This window comes from Neltuma alba, unplaced genomic scaffold, assembly GCF_004799145.2.
Source record: "Neltuma alba isolate B1F8T4 unplaced genomic scaffold, ASM479914v2 tig00012335_pilon, whole genome shotgun sequence".
Lineage (NCBI taxonomy): Eukaryota > Viridiplantae > Streptophyta > Magnoliopsida > Fabales > Fabaceae > Neltuma > Neltuma alba.
The window spans coordinates 60668-82713 of record NW_021636844.1 but is presented as its reverse complement, the minus strand read 5'-3'; the positions used below and the strand labels follow the sequence as shown (position 1 = coordinate 82713).

General features: G+C 37.4%; 2 protein-coding genes across 2 annotated transcripts; both read right to left on the bottom strand.

Moving 5' to 3' along the window:
* Positions 1-20281: 20281 nt before the first annotated feature.
* Positions 20282-20875, bottom strand: LOC114726071 (uncharacterized). Its single transcript, XM_028912639.1, has one exon. The coding sequence runs from the start codon at positions 20873-20875 to the stop codon at positions 20282-20284; it is 594 nt and encodes a 197-aa protein (XP_028768472.1).
* A 219-nt stretch (positions 20876-21094) lies between these two features.
* LOC114726070 (uncharacterized) lies at positions 21095-21817 on the bottom strand. The gene has a single exon (XM_028912637.1). The coding sequence runs from the start codon at positions 21815-21817 to the stop codon at positions 21095-21097; it is 723 nt and encodes a 240-aa protein (XP_028768470.1).
* Between the last annotated feature and the right edge of the window lie 229 nt (positions 21818-22046).

Genomic DNA, 22046 nt, shown 5'->3' with positions numbered 1-22046 from the left:
ATATCACAGTTGGGGGAACTTAAGGAAAGCATTCTTGGAGAAATACTTTCTGGCTTCTCGGACTTCATCAATGAGAAAGGAGATCTATTCAGCTAAGCAAGACTATGGCGAGTCTCTTTACGACTATTGGAATAGATTCCAAGACTTGCTCTCAAGGTGCCCACATCATCAAATTCCAGATGAACAATTGGTGCAATATTTTTATGATGGGTTGAAGAACCAAGAGAAGGGTATGTTAGATGCTGCGTTAGGAGGATCTTTGATAGACTCCACTACAGAAGAGGCTTGGGATTTGATCAAGAAAATGGCCCTGAATCATCAATAATTTAGTGCAAGAGATACTCGAGCGGTACATGAGTTGGGAGCTTCAACAGTTCACAACAGAAGAATGGACACCTTAGAATCAAAGGTTGATTCTTTGGAAAGCAAAATGACTTCTCAATTATCCCTTATCATTGCGGAGTTGAAGAATATGAATGTGCATAGACCAGCACCCCTTATGGATATTACTGCCCCTAGTTGTGAGGCTTGTGGCTCAGTTATGCATATTTCTAGTGTTTGTCCTGGCCGATATGAAGAGGTATCTATGGTTTTCCAGGGTCATACAAATCAGAAGTGGGACCCTTACTCCAACACTTATAATGAGGGGTGGAAGGCGAACCCTCGACTTGGCTGGAGAAATGAAGAGAGTGGACCTCCAAACAGATTTCAAAAGAGTAGAGGAGCTAGTTCGTCCTCAAACCAATTCCAAAACCAACCTCAGGCCTTGACTATTCCACCTAAAGAAGACACAAATCAACTCCTGCATAACATGATGGCCTTAATGAAAGAAGAAAGGACTTCTAATGCAAATCAGTTCAACTCTTTGGCTTCATTGATTCAACAAGACTCATCTAAAAATGATGCTAGATTCAGTGCCTTAGAGAAAAGAATGGAGCATTGGGAGATAAAGGTTGAGAACATCAACTCCTATGTAACTCAGCTGTCCAATAACATGAGTGAGCAATAAGCTAGGAGCAGTGAAACTACTCCCTCCAACACTGTTATAGACCCTAAGGGTTTGAATGCTATCACTCTTCGAAGTGGGAGGCAAGTAAAGTTTAATGAAGAGAAGGATGAAACTGTTGATGAGGAGATTATTTGTGATGATCTGCCACCACTTTCCCAAGAGGTCAAGAAGTCAGAAAGCTCCAAGGAGATGAAATTGCGATGGAAGGAGTCCACTATTAAGCATGATGGCAAGGAGAATGCAAAGGAATCTAAACCAAGCAAACATGGAGCCTTGAGCAAGGAAGGTAAGGAGGTAAACATCAATGAACTACCTTTTCCTCATTCTTACTTGAAAAATGTAAAAATGCGCAATGAAAGGCAAGATCATGAATTGCTTGAAACTTTTAGGAAGGTAGAAGTCAATATTCCCTTGCTTGACCTGATTAAAAAGATTCCTAAATATGCAAAAGTTCTTAAAGAAGAGGTTTAAGCCTAATGAAAGAGTTTAATTGCTCTCTAATGTGTCTACCTTGTTTAAACCCCAAATCCTAGTAAAATGTCAAGACCCTGGATCTTTCACTATCTCTTGCACTATAGGAAAAGTCACTATAGGGGGAGCCCTGCTTGATCTAGGAGCAGCCACTAATGTCATGCCTAAGTCCGTTTACACTTCACCTGTCACATCTAGTAATATGGCATTTAGGAATAGGGATATTCCTAAATATTTAAGGGTCAAAAATGACAAGGAGAAATAGAAGAATTTTGGTGGAAAATAATTATTATAGTTTTCCAAGCCAATTATAAAAAGTTTGACTAATTGAGGAAAATTGGTCAAGAATGATTATGAAAAAATATTTTCAAGCCTTAGAAAATTAAGAAAAAATAAGGATGATATCATTTGAGAATTATATGGGATTATAAAATTGGTTTTATGACCAAATTGCCCTTAGAGAAATTACAAAGGAATTTAAGGGCGATTTAATCTAGTTTAAGGTCTTTTATTTGGAAAATTCCAAATAAATATTCTTAAGGAGAATAAAATCCCAAGAAAATTCCTATGACATCCCAAGGAATTATAAGAGATTATGGAATTAAAAGAAGACCCTCAAGTATCCAAGAGTTTTCCCAATTCCTCTGAAAAGTGAAAAAATCACTAAACAAAAGGAAATTAGTTTTCCTTTTATTTAATTATTGGGAGATTAAATTTGAGACAAAGAGGGCAATTTGGGAAGATAAAAATAAGGAGAATAATTTATGGATCTAACAGAAAATAATTACAGAGGCCAGAGCACTGTAATTATAGAAAAGAAGTTAAACCCGGTGTCCAAGTACACCGAGAAAACAAGACTGGAGTCTTGCAATTCAAATGGTTCACATTTAGCATGTGTCAAGCCCCTAATGGAGAGGATTTAAAGCTTTCCAAGTACCAAGCCTCAAGTGGAGGAGAGTTTGACTTTTGGAAATTAATTATAATTGGAATTAAGTGATTAAGAGGGAAATTTCAAGAAGGAGTAGGCTTTTGACACTTGGCTTCTCATTAATGCTAGTAGGTGAGATATTTTGTGCACATTAAATGAGCAATCCTCCCCCTAAATCAGATGCTAGTTTTGTCCAAGAGAAAACTGAAACGTCTTACCTTTAACCCCTCAGAGTGCGCATTAGTAAGCATTATGGTTCAAGCAGATCATGACAAAAGCCGTGGATTTAAAATTTCAACATAATTACTTGGGTTACTATTCACTGTTCAAATTCAAATTTCAGGTCCAATTTTGAAAAATCATAACTAATTCCATAAAAATCATATCTCCTTGTGTACACATCCAATTGAGGAGATCTACCTCTCCTTTTAAAGCTTGGGATGTGTACTATGAATCTGCCAAATTTTATGGCTTAACTTGTTCGTTTGATAGGTCAAACTGGAGCTACAAACTCACTGCTCCATGACCTACGTTTTATCCCTTAACCTCTTTTTACTTTAATTCTTTCTATTTCTTTAGCATACATAAATTGGGTTTACACTTTTCCAATCATCCTCATACATTTCTATTCCTCCCATAAACATTGTAATTAAATACATGACATTATTGGTATTCATAACATAAATTACATAATAGGAGAATACACATTGAATAATAATAGCATTCATTAACGTCAATAATTCTCCACTTTCTTCTCCTTGCCTTTCATGCCATTATTGTCCACCATTGATTGACCTAAATAGTTGGTTAGGGAGGGGTGAGATTCAGGAGAATTTCAGTAGCAAACACTACCCATAAGCATGCAAGACATAATGCACATGCATGACAGGTTATAACATTAACACATGAATGCCATGGAAAGTAAGCTAAAGCATTTTATGCTTTCATAACATATTGCTAAGGCAAAACATAACATGAACTTGCAAACATAACTTTGCAAACATTTCATCATGGCTTAGTCACATCATGGCAACACAACCACATCATGCAAGCATACATATCAAGCACACAATATAGGTAAGTTCACTACCTTGTGACATAGCTTTCCACTTGCTTTTCCTTTGATTCCCTTGTCTTTCCAACCCTATGGATTTTTGGTCAACATCATTAAACATCGTCTTGGATGTTCCAAGGTCCTAAACACATCAATACATGATGCAAAACAATTATTAGAATCAAGTCATCAACTTATCTCTAGTTGATTCTTTCTTGAACATACTTGAACTCTAACTTTTGAGTTTCAATTCCAACCTTCCTAAAAATTATTTCCACATACTATCCCCACTTAATTTTGTATGTAGAATCCATTTCCAAGCTCAAAACAATCAAAATCCAATCTTAACTATTTAGAATAGTCAAGGCCGAACAGAATCACAAACTAAGGGAAAGTTGGACTTTTTGCAAAATCAACACAGAACCACTTGATTCTTATTGTTTCCAAGCCTTTAAACATGCTTCTAACATCCATATCATCTTCTCCTATTCCAATAAATTTCGTGCAGCACCTCCCCATAGGATTTCAATCATCAAAAATCGAATCAAACCAACCACCAGCTCAAAAATAACAAGGGAGGTAGAAACTACATCAAAAACAGCACTCGTACCTTGTTTTAGAACTTGATCTGGCTTGGGATCACTTGGCCTTTCTTTCTCCCTCTTCTTTCTCTCTCTAGACACCATTTTGCAAGACCTTCCCCATGGGTTCAAGGTGCTTGGACGAAATGGAGGGGTGGGGAGGGGTATTTATAGAAAGCTAGAACAAATCCTAGCTGTCGGTTCTGATTTAATCCTAGCCATTGATCTTTGTTTCTTCTCCAAGAAATTTGCCACATGTGCTGCCTTCTCTCTCTCCTATTAATCAGTATTTTCTTGCCCAAAATATCTTCAAAATTTCGAACCAAGTGGAAGGAAAACAATCAGCTACGTATGCAAGCTTATTTCGCAAGCTTACTTGAGATATGTTGCAAAGTCATGATTAAACCTTATCCAACCAACTTGACCATGTGCATGGGCCTAGGGAGCACGAAATCCTTTGATTCTTTGGGCTAACTAAGTGCCCCAAATCTGGTTAGGAAGCAATGGGATTAATCTAGTTCAATCCCAACCGTAATCCTTTACCCGATTTTCTCCTTTTAGGCTTTTATTAGGAAAAATAGCTCAGGGCCTCCAAAAATTCATTTATTTCCATGAAAAATCCAAATTTAATATGAAAGTGTGATCTGGAAAGTTTGGGATTTTTCATAACCTCTAACTATTTATTTCACATTTTCTCTGAAATCGGGCTTTTACCGATAGAATTTCGGAAGTAAATTCCCCATAAATTATTTCCTTTATTTCTAATGCTTGGAAATAATTTTAGAAATTTAAATATATTCCCAATGAACTTATCCATATTTTTTCTAGAATTATTGAGGCCCTTGTATAATTAAAATAATTATATTTCCTCAATTTTACTATTTTCTTCAAAAATCGCTATTTTTTGAGAAATATCGCAATAATTTATTTTGGATTATTTTCACTCTCAAAACATCATATATGACTCAAAAACCCCTAATTTACCCTTTTTCTATTTTTAGGAAATTTTTGAAATTTTTTCATAAATTTACCATTTTGACCCTTAAGAGACCCTACATTGTCGGTTCGGCTCCCTTCTGGGTTTATGAGTATTGCCAATGTATCTTCCATAGGCTATTTAACCTTACTGAGTTATGCAGTAGAGATTTCACTATAACGAGTAGACAAATGACTGTTTAAAATATACCCGTACTGCGTTCTGATTTTTATACTATCCATAAATATCTTCTGCTAACTTAGCGTGATGACTCGTAGGTGTCATGATTGCATTTGGTGACTCAATATGCTGACTTAGCATTATCATGATTGCATTTGGTGACTCAGCATACTGACTTAGCACCGTCATGATTGTCTTTAGATATTTTCTTTCTCCTTTTCCCAGAAATATTATTAAATAATACTTAATCAGGGTTACCTTCTCTGAATTCTTTCTATCGGCTCATAACTCTGTTGATCTGTCTCTAGGTTTCATTCTTTCCCTTTCATCACAGGAAATTCCTCTAATTTTTCTCGGGTCAAAAGTCAAACTCTAGACAGCTATTTTGACTTTTCCCGGATAGGGTCTAAATAGGCTTTAAATTTAATTAAAGCTAACCTTGTCAGTTTCTGGGGACGGAATTAATTTTACAATCTATGTAAATTCCTCAACTACTGTTTTCTAGTTTTTTCTAATTATTTGAGGCCGTCTCATAGCTTAAATAATTCAATTTAAGCTACTATCTCAAATTGTCCAAAACCCTGGAATAACTTCAGGGCATTTTTGTCATTTCTAGCCTTATATAGGCTATGGGATCCTATTTCCATTTTTCTGGAATTTTTCTAAGTCATTTGGGCCCTTTTTTGCTAACTAAGCATTGGTTGACCAGAGCTTTTATTATTTACAATTAGGTCCCTACTTGGCCTAGGAATCTTTTCTTTGCAATTTGGTCCCTCCTGAGGTCTAACCTTTGAAACCATCTCTTGCAAGTTTCTGGTATAACCTTTGGCCCTTAGTTATTTCTAGTTCGTCGTTCTTTAGTTCCTGAACACTATTGTTTTACACATTTGCCCTTGGAAAACCTCTTTTTCCTTCCAAGGAATCTCTTGAACTTTCGTTGCATTGGACTTAGTAATCATCATTTCCTTGTACTATTACTTGTATCTATGGGCCAAAATTTGGGATGTTGCACAAACCAAGAGGGAAAAGAGAGAGTTCAAGCGGAAATCAAAAGAAAAGGCACCAACTTTGATCATCCAACCAAGATCCAAGGTTAGTTTTTGTTTCTAAGTTGTTCCTTGCCTTGTTTGCTTGAGTTATATGGTTAAAATTTCTGGTTTTCTTCCTTCTTTGGTGCTGGCCAAAGTGTATAATAAGTAAGGGAGGAAGTTTTATCGTTCAATCTTGCTAGAACACTTCAAAGCATGTTAGATCCTAGTGGTTACAAGAGTTTGTAGGTTGATTTTGAAGTGTTTTCTTTGTTATGTTGCATGAGAACATTTTCAGCCAAAGTAAGATCTGGACCCTAGGATGTGTTTTTCAAAGTTTTGAGGCTTCCATTGGGTTTAAAATGAAAATTTTATAGGGTAAACCTAAAGAACAAGTGTTGGAAGCCATAGAATCAAAGTTGTAATTTTTGGAAAGTGAACAATAGTGGTTCGGCCAAGCTAAAACTGAAAGAAGGAATTTTTTTTTGCTAAATCCAGAATCTACATGAAAAATCATGTAGGAATGTGTTAAGAGAGAATTTTTAGGGTTTATGGAAACCAACTCTAAAAATTCAAGAATAAAGATGGAAGCTTTAAAGAGTTTAGGAGTTACTTGAATTATGTTATTGATTTTTATGAGGAATGGTTGATGATTCTTGCTGCCCTTTTTGTGGATTTCCATGTTAGGGTTTGGTATTTGTAGAAGCAAGAAAGGAGAACAAGAAAATTAAAGAGCATTGGATTAAGCTAGTAAGATTTCATTAACCTTAATGTTGAGTGTTGCATTGATTGCTATGCAATTTCATGTGCTATTATGTGGTTAAACTAAATAATGATGATGATGATGATTGTGTAGCTATACTCCTTGCTTTATGTACCTTGGCTATTTCATGTTAGAGTACTACATCTATGAGGTAAAGTGGTTCCCTGTTAATAGCAAAAGGTTGGAATGCTTGTAATTGATGCATATTAATGTTTTGGTTGATTGATCTTGCTACTGGGATTTCTTAAAATCTCATCCCCCAAATACAATCTAACATTTTAGGGCCTGAAACTCCCAAGAGCAATCTGGAGATTGGAGGCTAAATTATGGGCCAGAAAACTGGGCAGCACGTTAAAAATGGGCCAGAAAACTGGATTTTTACCCGTGAACAGTAAAAATCCGAAAATCAACGTTTTTCATGAATTTTTGAGCCCAAGACCATCCAATGTGGTCTAAAATGGTTTTAATTAAATCCTAAGTGGATCCGATAGTTAGGTGCGACATCACTAGGATTCAAGACTCTTAAGTCTACTACTATTGTACTCCAACTAGCTAATAGAACTATTAGGTATCCTGAGGCATTATTGAGGATATTTTGGTTCAAGTTAAGGATCTAGTTTTTCATGCTGATTTCTATGTGCTTGACATGTCTTCTGAGCTTGTAAATGACACCACACTAATCCTAGGTCGACCTTTCTTGAGGACTGCTAATACCATGATTAGCATGAAAGAGGGGACCATTACAATGGAAGTGGGTGATAATAAAATTTCTTTTAACATGTGCAAAGCAATGAAACATCCTTATGAGGACTATTCACTTTTGGGTGTTAACATGATAGACATTGCTGTTGAGGATGCTTGCTCTGAAATTGAATTGCAACATGATTCTTTTTATTCTGACCTTTACTCTACTGACTCTAATGATGAAGATGAATTTGTTTCTTCTTTTTCATCTCTTTATTCATCTCTTTCTACTTGTTCATGTGGTGGTGACGTGACATGTCTTGACTGTACTGTGGTTAATTGCATGCTTTCCATCCCGCATACATTTTCTGTGTCATCTACCGATGCAAATTCAATTTGTGATTCCTCTATTATCAGTGATGATTCCCTTGGGGAAAGGTTTTCTGTTCATGTTTCAGATTGCCCTAACATCGCGGAAGCTAATGCTGATATGGAAAAGAATCCCTCCAAGGCGGTTGCTACTGTAGATCAACTTGAAGTTGGTTCAACGCTTGGAGAGGAAGGAAACTGCAAAGCTGATCAAATTCAACCAGAGCTATCATTGGTTGAAGGAAAGGGGAGTAATTTGTTCTCTCTTGAACTTCATAAATTGATCCCTTCTGTTGTGCAACCACCTATGATTGATTTGAAACTCCTGCCCCCTACTCTGAAATATGCTTTCCTTGAGTCTAATGAACAATTACCTGTTATTATTGCTAACTCGCTGTCTGGGAGTGAGGAAGAGAGACTCTTATCTGTTTTGAGGGAGCATAGGAGGGCAATAGGGTGGACTTTAGGTAATATTCCTGGAATTAGTCCAGCTATTTGCACACACAGGATTCTCCTTAGTGAGGGATCAAAACTAGTGAGGCAGCCCCAAAGGCAACTGAACCCTATTATACTTGATGTAGTTAAAAAGGAGATTACTAAGCTTTTGAGTGCAGGGATTATCTATCCTATTTCTGATAGCGAATGGGTCAGTTCGGTACACGTAGTACCTAAAAAGAGTGGGGTGACGGTGGTTAAGAATGAACGGGATGAGCTTATCCCTACAAGGGTGTAAAATTCATGGTGTGTGTGCATAGACTATAGAAAACTTAATGATACCACACGAAAAGATCATTTCCCTATTCCTTTCATAGATCAAATGTTAGAGAGGCTTGCTGGCAAGTCACATTATTGTTTTCTAGATGGGTTTTTAGGTTATTTTCAGGTTCCTATAGGCCCCGAGGATGAGGACAAAACCACTTTTACATGCCCTTTCAGTACCTACACTTATCGTAGGATGCCATTTGGGTTATGTAACACTTTAGGCACCTTTCAAAGGTGTATGATGGCGATTTTCAGTGACCTCCTTGAGAAAAACATGGAAGTCTTCATGGATGACTTCACAGTCTATGGGGGGAGCTTTGATCAGTGCCTGAATAGCCTAAAACAGGCTCTTGAGAGGTGCATAGATAAGAAGTTGGTCTTAAATTTTGAGAAATGTCATTTTATGGTAGATAGTGGGATAGTTTTGGGGCACCTAATCTCCCAAAAAGGGATCGAGGTTGATAAGGCTAAGATTGAAGTTATATCCTCACTTCCTTATCCCACCTGTCTTAAAGATTTGAGATCTTTCTTAGGGCATGCGGGGTTTTATCGGTGATTTATTAAAGATTTTAGTAAAGTTGCCTGCACCTTTCTACTTTGTTGAAAAAAGATGTGGAATTTAACTTTGATGACAATTGTAGACATGCTTTTGATACTCTTAAATCTATGCTTGCTTCACCTCCAATTTTAACTGCACCTAACTGGGATTTACACTTTGAGCTATCATGTGATGCTTCTAATTTTGCAGTAAGTGCCATGCTTGGTCAGAGGGAGGAAAAGCAATCAAGAGTCATAGCCTATGCATCTAAAACACTTGATCCAGCTCAGGTCAACTACACCACTACTGAGAAGGAGATGTTTGCTATTGTGTTTGCCTTAGATAAGTTTAGGCAATATTTAATCAATTCTCGAGTGGTTGTGTTTACAGATCATGCGGCTGTTCGCTATCTATTCAAGAAGCCATAATCGAAGCCAAGATTGATAAGGTGGGCTTTGCTTCTGCAAGAGTTTGATATTGAGATAAAAGATCGAGTTGGGGCAGTGAATCAAGTAGCTGATCACCTAAGTAGGCTACCAGAGGACACAAGGGGAGTAGACTCTTCTGAATTCACTTGTGATTCTTTTCTTGATTCCTCTTTTTATGCTGTGGTTGTTAAAGAACCTTGGTATGCTGATATTGTCAATTATCTCATGTCTGGAGTCACCCCTCCTTTTATGTCTATATTTCAGGTGCAGAAGCTTTGAAGCGAGTCCTGACACTATATATGGGATGCACCATATCTGTGGAGAATGTATAGTAATCAGGTTATTAGGAAGTGTGTGCCAAATGAAGATTTCAAGCCCATCATTTCAGCTTGCCATTCCATGGTATGTGGGGGTTATTTTAGTGCAAGGAGAACATCTAGGAAAATCTTAGATTTAGGATTTTATTGTCAACCCTTTTTAAAGACTCTTTTGCATTTTGTCGATCCTGTGACAAATGTCAACATTTTGGAGGGTTAGGAAAAAGGCATGAGATGCCTCAACAACCTTTATTGTTTTGCGAAATCTTTAATGTTTGGGGTATTGATTTTATGGGACCCTTTCCTTCATCCTTTGGTTTTGTATATATTTTGTTAGTTGTAGATTATGTGTCCAAATGGATAGAAGCGATACCTTCTAGAAAAGATGATGCCCAAGCTGTTTCGAAATTTCTTAAATCAAATATTTTCTGTAGGTATGGGATCCCTAAGGTTGTGGTGAGTGATAGGGGTACACATTTTTGTAATAGGATTGTAGATAATCTGTTTTCAAAATTTGGTGTCACTCATAAAGTCTCCACTGCCTACCACCCCCAAACTAATGGTCAAGCTGAAATTTCTAATAGAGAGGTGAAGCACATACTGGAGAAGATGGTAAGGCCTTCCAAGAAAGACTGGAGTTTATGTTTGGAGGAAGCATTATGGGCTTACCGGACGGCATACAAATCACTTATTGGCATGTCCCCTTACCAGTTGGTTTTTAGGAAAGCTTGTCATTTACCAGTAGAGCTTGAGCACAAGGCTTATTAGGCAGTTAAGCAGTGTAACGTGAATATAGAGTCTGCCGGAAAGGAAAGGAAGTTGCAACCATAAGAGTTGGAGGATCTTAGACTTGAAGCTTATGAAAACTCCAAACTCTATAAGGAGAAAACAAAGTTCGTGCATGACTGAGGAATCCTACGAAAACACTTCAAAGAGGGTGACTGAGTATTGTTGTATAAGGCCTGGTTCACTTTCAAGCAAGAAAAATTCAACACAAGATGGGACGGGCCCTACACGGTCACAAGAGTGCACAACTTTGGCATGGTTGAGCTTTTACACGAGGAGACTGGAGCTAGACTAAAAGTCAATGGCCATCTATTGAAGCTCTACCATGAGAATCAAAAGCCTCCCTAATTCTCAGGTTGTTTCTTTCCTTCACTCATTTTCTTACCTTTGCCCTATTATTGCTCGTGATATGTTTTGTGCTTTGGTATGCTGATTGAGTGTTAGGAAGAAACCATCTCAGTAGTATAGTTTTAGTGTAGTTAGTTATTTGCCTGTTCAATAAGATTCCCTTCTTGATTTTGATTATCTGCCTTTTCTCGTTGTGTGCTTAATTGTTGTAGTGCAGCAAATTGTTGCATTATCTGTCTTTGATTGATAGAGAAAGTTTGCTACTCAATTTTGTGTGTTGCGCTGCCTTATCTTGTGTTTGTTGAGCACCTGTTGATCTCATTTTGTACACCTAAAAAGTTTCTAAAGTATCCAACTGCCCCCTATGTTTTTATGTTTTGTTCCTCTGCTACTTGGTTGTTTTTGTTAGTTTTTGGACGTCTCTGGCTACTTTCACCGTGGCTAACTCCTACCTCCGCCGCAGTGAAGTTGCCCAGTTTTTTGTTTGTAGCTCTCGATGAACTTTCACTGTGGTGAACTCCTTCATTCACCACAGCGAAGCTCACCCAGTTCTATGTCTTGCTCTCGGGATACTTTCGCTACAGCAAACTTATGTTTCCCCGCGGTGAAGCCCCTTTTCTCGCCTTTTTCCTCGTTTCAGGAAGGTTTTGCTGCGGTAAAATCCCAGTTTCTGCCCGGAACGTTTTATTTAAATCTGATTTTTCAGTGTCAATTTACCTCTTTGCCCTTTGTAATTGCCTACCCATTCAATTCTCTTAACTCCATTTTAGTCTTTTCACCTCTCCTCAACCTTTAACCCCCCCTCTCCCTCAATTCCTTACCCTTTGGTGTTCATTTGCAGAAACCCCCTATCTTTCAACTTCCTCTAACCGACAGCTCTCACCCTTCCCTCTCCTCACCTACCTTCTTTTCCTTCCTCTCTTGTGTTCGGTTCCCTCTCCTCCTCTGTCCACCCCACTGCCTGCGTCCTCTTCTCAGTAATCTTTGATCCCTGTGGTGCTCCTCATTTTCGGTTCCTACTCCTTCTTCTACGCAAGTTCTTTTCTTTTTCCTCTTTCAGTTTTTCAGTTAATTCTTGTTTGTTTAGTTCTTTTGGTTGGGTGTTTAGTTGGGTTATTTTTGCTATCCATTTTTAGTTGCGTAGCTCTTAGGCTATCTAATGATTCATGGTGCATTTTATTTTTTAGTGATTTCCTTATTCAATTTTGAAAGTTTTGGGTAAATTAAAAAAAAACTATGAATCATTACATAGCCTATTGCTATTGTCTGAGTTGTTAATTTTGGTTATTCTGGGGTAGTTTAGTTCTTGTTAGTTGGTCTTTATTTAGTTGTTTTGTTTGTTGTGTTCAGAGTATGCCTTGTACTAAGAACCCTACGCTTGTGTCTGAATCTGATTCTGGGGATGAGTATACTTTTAAGGAGTTATATGACAAAATTGATCAGAGACCTCTCATCAAGGAGCGACCTTTTCCTTTAGACCCCCCAGATCACCCTTTTGTCTGCTAGCTCCGTGTATCCCAATTGACCGGTTTGGTCTAGGAGCGTTTTATGGGCAATGAGGTGTTTGTTCGCCATTTTTACACCTATGCCCGATTCTATGGTTCAATGATCATTGATTTTCGTAATGTCCTTGTCACCATTGTAGTTATTATGCATACAGAGATAACTACCCTTTGATGATGTTCTCCAAACCCTATGTCATGAGGGTGCTACTTGGCATCGCACCCGCACTACAGAGCAATACCTTAAGCGATCTGAGTTCCGACCTGAAGCTCGTCCTTGGCTGTATTTTGTTTGCAACAACTTAGTCCCCACCACCCACCTAGCCAATGTTCCTAAGCGCCAAGCCCTATACATCTATCTTCTCATGACTGGTCGCTTATTTGATGTAGCTGATACCATTTACTCAGCTCTCCATGATGCCATCAACACCCCCAAACTCACCAAAAGCATCCTGTTCCCTTACCTAGTCATTGACCTTTTCCGCACTGCCAATGTCCCTGAGTACAACAATGACAGCTACTTTGAGCCAGCCCCTTTGTTTCGATATGACCGCCTTAAGTAGCCTGTCATTGGACCACCTCCACTCATCCAACCTGTTTATGATGTTGGAGCAGCCCATACAGCTGGTGCACAAGCCCTATAAGCCCAAGAAGGCCAGGAAGATCTAGAAGCTCCTGAACCTGTCACCCTGGACACCCTGGCTGACGATATCGATGAGCTAGCAGAGCATGTCCACTAGTTGTGTGTCACACTCCTTCGAGAGATGAAGAGGCAGAAGGACCACGATGCTCTATATGATAGAGACCGGCGCTACGGCCATCGTGTGGATGCTTAGATTGCTGAATGGTTGAACTTCCTCCTACCTCTCGAAGAGGATGATCCTCAGAGCAGAGCCGAGACATCTGGAGCAGGCACTTCTGGTGCAGGAGCATCTGGGTCTGGGGCGGATGATATTGGGACGCAACAGTAGTTCTTTCTTTGTGTGTTTTGTTTCTTGTTCTTTATGTCTGTTTTGTGTTGGCTTTGCTGGATACTTGTTAAGCTTTTTGGTATTTTCGTTACTGTGATAGATTGGATGCTGGTTTAACTATTTGGCTACTGATGGCCTCTTTATTTTTGCTGTTATCTTTATGCCTACATTGCTCCCCTCTACTATTTTCACTTATCCTTCTTGTTTTTCCTGCAACCTGTCACCCTTCTTCCTCCTCTTTGTGAATTCGATGTGTTGTGTTTTGATTTAAAATTGGACTTCACAACTTTCGGTTCACTCATTGATTGGTTTGCATGTACCAGTTTAAACATTGAGGACAATGTTGTGTTTAAGTATAGGGGAGGGATCTCTATTTTTGATTTCAGCAAGTGCTTCATTATGCATCTATTTTGATCCCTTAGGTGTTTTAGAACTGATTAACTGTGGCATTTTTGAAGTCATTGAAGTTAACTTTCACGGAAGTTTGAAAATTGCATTGCATTTTGTCTCTTTGTCAACCTTCGCCACGGCAAACTCCTTCTTTCGCTGTGGCGAAGCACTTCTGTCTCAATTATTTTCACTTCTCGGCCATACTTCGCGGCGACCAACTTATGTTTCACCGCGGCGAAGTAGGTCTACTTCCAGTTTTTCCTTTTCGGTTAAGGTTCGCCGTGGTAAACTCCTTCATTCGCCACGGCGAAGTAAAAAAAAACTTAAATACTTTGTAGTTTCATTGTTCTTTCTTCGGAAATCCTCCTGGCTTAGATTCTTAATACTCCTGTATTTTTAAAATTATTGAAAAATCAAAATTATACTTGTGTTTTTAGAAAACTAGTGAACTTAGACTAGTCTTTCCCCACTGTTTTTGACAAGGAGTAAATGAGGGTATGCTTTGAAAATAGGATTATGCACTTTTAAACCTTGAGATTGATTAATTGAGATACTAGCCTTGTTGGAAGGATATTTGGGCCTTAATTTGTTAAATTGTGTGAATCTGTTTAGTTTCATATTTCTCTAGAACTTGTTTTAATTCTTAATCAAAGCCTGGTGCCCCTATTACCCAAACACAAGCCCAAACACCTTACCATTGTCAACCCTTTTGGACCTACACTTTGAGTACATGCATGCAAATAAATTGTAGAATTTTTGTTTTGTTTGGCCATGTTAAACAAAAAACAAAAAAAAAAAAAAAAAAAAACTTAAAAAAATTTCAAACAATTTTTTTTTAAACTATTATTAGCTCCTTTCTTCAGGAAGGTTTATGTTTATAACATGGGTAGAATAATTGTCATGCTTGTATTTAATTTCACTTTCTCTTTTATCCCGTCCATTTCACTTGACCATCACTAAAATTTACGAACCCTAAGTCCTCTTGATTTGCAATTTGTTATTTGTAACATCCTTATTTTTATCTAGTATTTAATTAAATTTATAAATAAATATATTTTAGTATTAAGTTAATAAAAAAAATGTTAGATATAGGCAAATTATTATTATTATTATTTTAGTAATGTTTTTGTGTGTGTGGATGATATTCTAGAAAATTATACCATGGTATAGAAGTCCCACATCGACTAATCTTTAGAGTGGAGGAGTTTGAGGAGCCTATATATAGGAGATAGTAAGTGGAGTTTGAAATGAGTAAATAATTTTCACACATATCTGAGGTAGTTTTAGAAAAGTGCTAGGTTTGAGATTATTAACCGTTGGATCGGACTAAAATTTGGTCAGCCCATTTGTGACATCCAAATCATCAATTTCAACGGTTGGATCATCATTTTGATCTCCAAGTTACAAGTTATCAGGTATGTTTTTAACTCTTATCTTTTAGATTTAGCAGATAGAGTCCTGAATAGTAAATTAGCATTTTAAAGTTCATTCACCGTTAGATTGAGCTATAATTTGGAGGATAGTATCATGATAGATAGAAAATTAAATTCAACGGTTAGATTAAGGGTTTAAATTTTGTAGTGAGAATAACCTGGTTCGTACTAAGTCTATTTGTCTAAGTCCTTCGAAGATGGAATATAAGTTATAAATTTACAGTTTGTCTATTCACATTATGGATTTGATGATCCTAATAATATAATCTAATAATTAAATGATATTTAAGTAAGGAAAATTTAGGAATCAAGTTTAAATCATATATATATATATGTTCTTATTCCAAACCTTAGAGAAATGTCTTTTAGGCTAGAATTCTGAGTAAAAATCAAAGCTTTTAGAGGAGGAGTTAGAGGCTAGAATTTTGTGAGTAGCCTATTCTAATACTATAGAGATAATATTTTAATTTTGTTTGTAGATATAAACTCTATTGTGGCATTTTCGAGGTTGGACTTTGATTGTAGTTGACTGTTAGCTAGGAGACCAGGTAACTAAATTTCTATCTGTTGCATACTCTAGTATGAAGTTGGTGAGCAGCTTTATAACTAATTCTATAAAAGTATATTATGTTTTGTATGAACTATCTTGTGGGATGCTATTAAAAAAAAAAAGGATTGACATAGTTTGTATTGCAAGAAATTGGTGATCATGATTATGATGTGTTATTATGAAATTCCGTTGATTATGCATATAAATGTGTCATTTTGAACCCTGTGCATCTATTTTGGGTAGGGAAAGGAGATAATTGGAATTATTGAGATTCATATACTTGCCACGTGGTATTAGCCTCCATACGGAGCTTTATGATTGGCTGCTATTATTTAAGAGCAATCACATCACTAAGGGGCTAACCATGATAGAAAAGCATTCGACCTTAATTAAGGCTATCATGGTTAGAAAAAGAATAACCTATATTTGTAATCATGGCAAACATGATTATAAAACAATACGCCTTTGAATAATAAATTATAATAACAGTTTAGATTTGACTATATTAGTCAATACTAGTAACAACTAAACTTGCAAAAATTGCCATTATCACATCGTGGATCCACAATAATTCAATCACATGCAATCTAAAGGCCTCGGGCCCACTACGAGCACTCTAGTCTAATGTTCAGACAAGATAAGTCAAAGATAAAAGGTATAATATGTTCACTAAGTCAAACGACATAAAAAATATGAGAAGGTAAAATAAGTCCCAAATGAATGCAATCCTGATGTGTGGCAATATACAAAAAGATTGCATAAAATAAGGTCCTAAAGCTCTACACTGTCAGCTACAACTATTGAACCTCAGGAGTCTTCCCTGAAGGTCCCGCTAACATATTATTTCCTGAAAATGGTAAAGCAACGGGAGTGAGACAACGTCTCAGTAACTAAATCCCTACCTATCACACACCCTAGCATGGGCTAGTGAGGTGTCAGGTGGTATACACAGAGTTAATAATAATTGATAAACATTTATTTAACATTTAAACTCACAATAATCATATAAGACAAATATTTCCAACACTGTCATGCAATTGATACATTTCAAAAGAGATAACATACTTGTCATTTATTTAAAAGACATAAATATCAATGAATATCCCATGTCATATGCAATTCCTAAACCCAAATCCATCCTTATATCCTCCTTATTTCCGCCGAATGGACCCATGGGCTAAGTTCTTTCCATTTGACTGGCAACTCTGACAAGCTCACCACACGAATGATGTGGACCGGTCAAAGACCACAGAGTACTCAATGGACCATGGGTCCCCACTTGAAGAACTAGTGGGGTGTCGCAGTCCCTCAAAGAACTAGTGGGACAATAATAATAGCCAACCACAAAACTCCATATGGAGGCTAATACCACGTGACAAGTATATGAATCTCAATAACTCTAATTATCTCCTTCCCCACCCAAAATAGATGCACAGGGTTCAAAATGACACATTTATATGCATAATCAATGGAATTTCATAATAACACATCATAATCATGATCACCAATTTCTTGCAATACAAACTGTGTCAATCCTTTTCAAAATAGCATCTCACAAGACAGTTCATACAAATATAATATACTTTTATAGAATTAGTTATAAAGCCGCTCACCAACTTCATACTAGAGTATGCAACAGATAGAAATTTAGTTACCTGGTCTCCTAGCTAACAGTCAACTACAACCAAAATCCAACCTTGAAAATGCCACAATAGAGTTTATATCTACAAAACAAAATTAAAATGTTATCTCTATAGTATTAGAATAGACTACTCACAAAATTCTAGCCTCTAACACCTCCTCTAAAAGCTTTGATTTTTACTCAGAATTAAAAGACATTTCTCTAAGGCTTGGAATGAGAACATATATATGATTTAAACTTGATTTCTAAATTTTTCTTATTTAAATATCCTTTAATTATTAGATTATATTATTAGGATCATCAAATTCATAATATAAACGGACAAACTGTAAATTTATAACTTATATTCCATCTTCGAAGGATTTAGACAAATAGACTTAGTACGAACCAGGTTATTCTCACTACAGAAGTTAAATCCTTAATCTAACCATTGAATTTAATTTCCTATCTATCATGATACTATCCTCCAAATTATAGCTCAATCTAACGGTGAATAAACTTTAAAATGCTAATTTACTATTCTGGACTCTATCTACTAAATCTAAAAGATATAAGTTAAAAACGTACCTAATAACTTGTAACTCAGAGATCCAAATGATAATCCAACCATTGAAATTGATGATTTGGATGTCCTAAACAGGCTGACCAAATTTTAGTCCGATCCAATGGTTAATAAACTCGAAACTAGCACTTTTTTGAGACTACCTCAGATTTGTGTAAAAATTATTTACTTACTTCAAGGTCCACTCACTATCTCCTATATATAGGCTCCTCAAACTCCTCTACTCTAAAGATTAGTCGATGTGGGACTTCTATACCATGGTATAATTTTCTAGAATATCATCCACACACACACACAATCACACACAAAAACATTATTAAAATAATAATAATAATAATTTGCCTATATCTAACTTTTTTTTATTAACTTAATACTAAAATATATTTATTTATAAATTTAATCAAATGCTAGATAAAAATAAGGATGTAACAGTTCTCCCCACCTAAAGAAATTTTGTCCTCAAAAGTCAATAAAGGATGACATGTTCATACCTTTATCGAATAGATGAGGATAGTCACGACGCATTCTCTCCTCAGTTTCCCAAGTAATATCCCCATGTGACATGCCCTTCCAGAAGACCTTGAGGAGTCTAATAGTCTTATTCTGCAATTCCTTATCCTTGACATCAAGGATTCTCTCTGGTTCTGCTTTATAAGTCAATTCTTCTCGTAGTTCCACCTCTTCTAATTCTATAATATGTGATGGGTCTGGCTGGTATTTCTTCAATTGGGAGACATGAAATACATCATGCACCTTTGACAAGTGTGGAGGTAGTGCAATACGGTAGGCTACTAACCCAATTCTTTCTAGGATTTCATACGGTCCAATGTATCTGGGTGTCAACTTTTTAGCTTTAATGGATCTACCAATACCGGTAGTAGGAGATACCTTCAAGAACACATGATCCCCTACCTCAAACTCTAGCGGTCTTCATCTTTGATCGGCATAGCTTTTCTGTCTACTTTGTACAGTCAGCAACTTTTGTTTGATTACTTCATGGGATCTTAGCTGTCGTAAAGCGTATGCTACCGCTTCCTATCTTGCATTAATATGACACCTAAACCTTTCAATGAGGCATCATTATATAGGGTGTATGGCCGATTCGGGTCAGAGATAGTAAGAATAGGCGTGGTTGTTAATCAGGATTTCAACTCTTGGAATGCAACGTCGTACTTATCAGTCCAGATGAATGGTTGATCTTTCTTTGTCAGTTTCGTTAATGGCATGGCGATATGAGAAAATCCTTTAATAAACCTGTGATAGTATCCTGCTAATCCCATAAAGCTTCTAACCTCTGTAACTGACTTGGGTGACTCCCATTTCAGCATAGCGTCTACTTTACTCGGGTCTACTACGACCCCCTCTGCTGAAACCACATGGCCTAGAAAGTTTACTTCCTTCAACCGAAACTCACACTTGCTTAACTTTGCATAAAGCTTGTGATCTTTCAACACTTGTAGTGCAACTCTTAGGTGTTCTCGATGTTCTGCTTCACTTTTTGAATAGATTAAGATGTCATCAATAAATACAACTATGAACTGGTCCAGATAAGGTCTAAAAATTCGATTCATGTAGTCCATAAACACTGCTGGGGCATTAGTCAACCCAAATGGTATCACCAAAAACTCATAATGTCCATATCTCGTACGAAAAGTAGTCTTAGAGATATCTTTTGCTTTCACTCTAAGTTGATGGTAGCCTGACCGCAAATCAATCTTAGAAAAGACTGAAGATCCCACCAGCTGATCTAATAGATCATCTATTCCAGGCAAGGGGTACTTGTTCTTGATTATTACCTTGTTCAGCTGTTGATAGTCGATGTACAAACGCATGCTCCCATCTTTCTTCTTAACAAACAACACTGGAGATCCCCATGGGGATACGCTGTGTCTAATGAACCCTTTCTCTATCTGTCTTTTTAATTCATTCAACTTAGATGGAGACATTCAGTAAGGAGTCTTGGATATAGGTGTTGTGCTTGGTATTAAATCAATTGTAAACTAGACTTCTCATTCAGGAGGTAACCCGATCATTTCCTTAGGGAAGACTTCAGGAAATTCCCTAACCACGTCAATATGATCGATTCCTTCCTCGATATCCACTTGTATTGAGAAGAACACCGCATAGGCTTGACATCCTTTTTGTATGCATTCATCTACTTGCGCGGCGGATAAGAATACTGACCTACTAGATGGTTCTGTAGGCACCACATCTCCAGGGAAGACAACTACTCTTTTTCTACAATCTAGCACAGCATTATGACGTGATAACCAATCTATCCCAATAATTACATCCATTCCTTGTAATGGCAAACAAATTAGATCTATTGTTGTTCTACGGCCTTTAAAGTCTAACGTAAGGTTTAAACAAGCTTGAGTAGTTCTAACAGACAAACCCATAGGAGTAGACACACTCAAAATAACAGGCATATCAGAGATGTGCAAATTAGAATGCAAGACATATTTACGAGAAATAAAGGAATGGGTAGCACCAGAATCAAATAGTGCTTCGACATTATGTCCGTGAAGGGATATCATACCTTTGATGGTGTTAGGGGCAGCACCTACTTCTTCTTGAGTAATAGCAAAGACACGGCCTGGCATTATTGATCAAGTATCCCTGGAGTTCTGAATGTTATGCTGATTCTCAGGACAATAGCGAGCAATGTGCCCCATCTTGTGACACTTGTAGCATTCTCAACATTTTCCAGGATGGTTCCTTCCACACTGTAAGCAAGGTCCATGGATAGTAGAGGTTGACATCACTGATTCATAATGAGTGATCGGGTTTCTATTAGACTAAGATCTTGAGATTATGCTCTTCTAGGCTGAGCCCTTCTGTACAGACTTCTTGTGGCTTAAACTTCGATTCTTTCCATATGGACCTACACTTCCTATGCTCGTATTATTTCTCTTACTAACCCCTCCAGTTGGTCCAGGATATGAGGAAAATCGCCCTTGAGAATCCCTTCTACGGGCTTCCTCAGCCTCACGAGTCCGCCTAGTTGCAACTCGAAGGTTGGTACACATATCTCCAAAATCAGTCACTAGAACCAGGGCAAGTTGTTGCTTCAAGTCTGGTCTAGCTCTTTCTCGTAATTGCCTAGCCATCCACCCTGAGTCCTCATCCCTCCGCAACAATGTCACATACTTGGACAAGTCTATAAACTTAGCAATGAAGTCATCTTTATGCATATTGTTTTGTTGCAAGGCGAAGAACTCTGATTCCTTGTCTTGATGTAGGACAGGTGGAAAATAGTGATTGAAGAACATCCTCTTGAATTCATTCCAAGTAAGTTGTGAGTCATCAGCTGGGCTCACACTTTCCCACCAGCACTTAGCTTGTCCCTCTAACAGCACAATAGCTACTTGCACGTTATGCTGAGTAATGCAAGGGGCAGCTCTAAAAATGGTCTCCAGTTTATCAATCCAACCTTTAGCCTCAACTGGATTCATGTCACCCTTAAATCTTAGGGGATTATGACGGCTCACATCTTTCCATACTGTTTTCATTGAAACATCCACTAGCGGGGTTTGTTGGACCATTTCTTTCCCGCTCTCAGTACTTTGAGCACCTCGCTCTCTAGACTGCAAGTCACCTTCACTCTTACTCTCAACTGGGTTTCCCTCTACTCTGATCTCTAAATTTCTTTTTCCATCATATCCTCCTCCAGCTTCTTAAGCCTTTCTTCCACGACTTCAGCCACTACTTGTCGTAATTGTGTCAGTAGAACCTCGTTATTTTGCTGTTGAGGTTGCTCGGGTAGTTGATCAT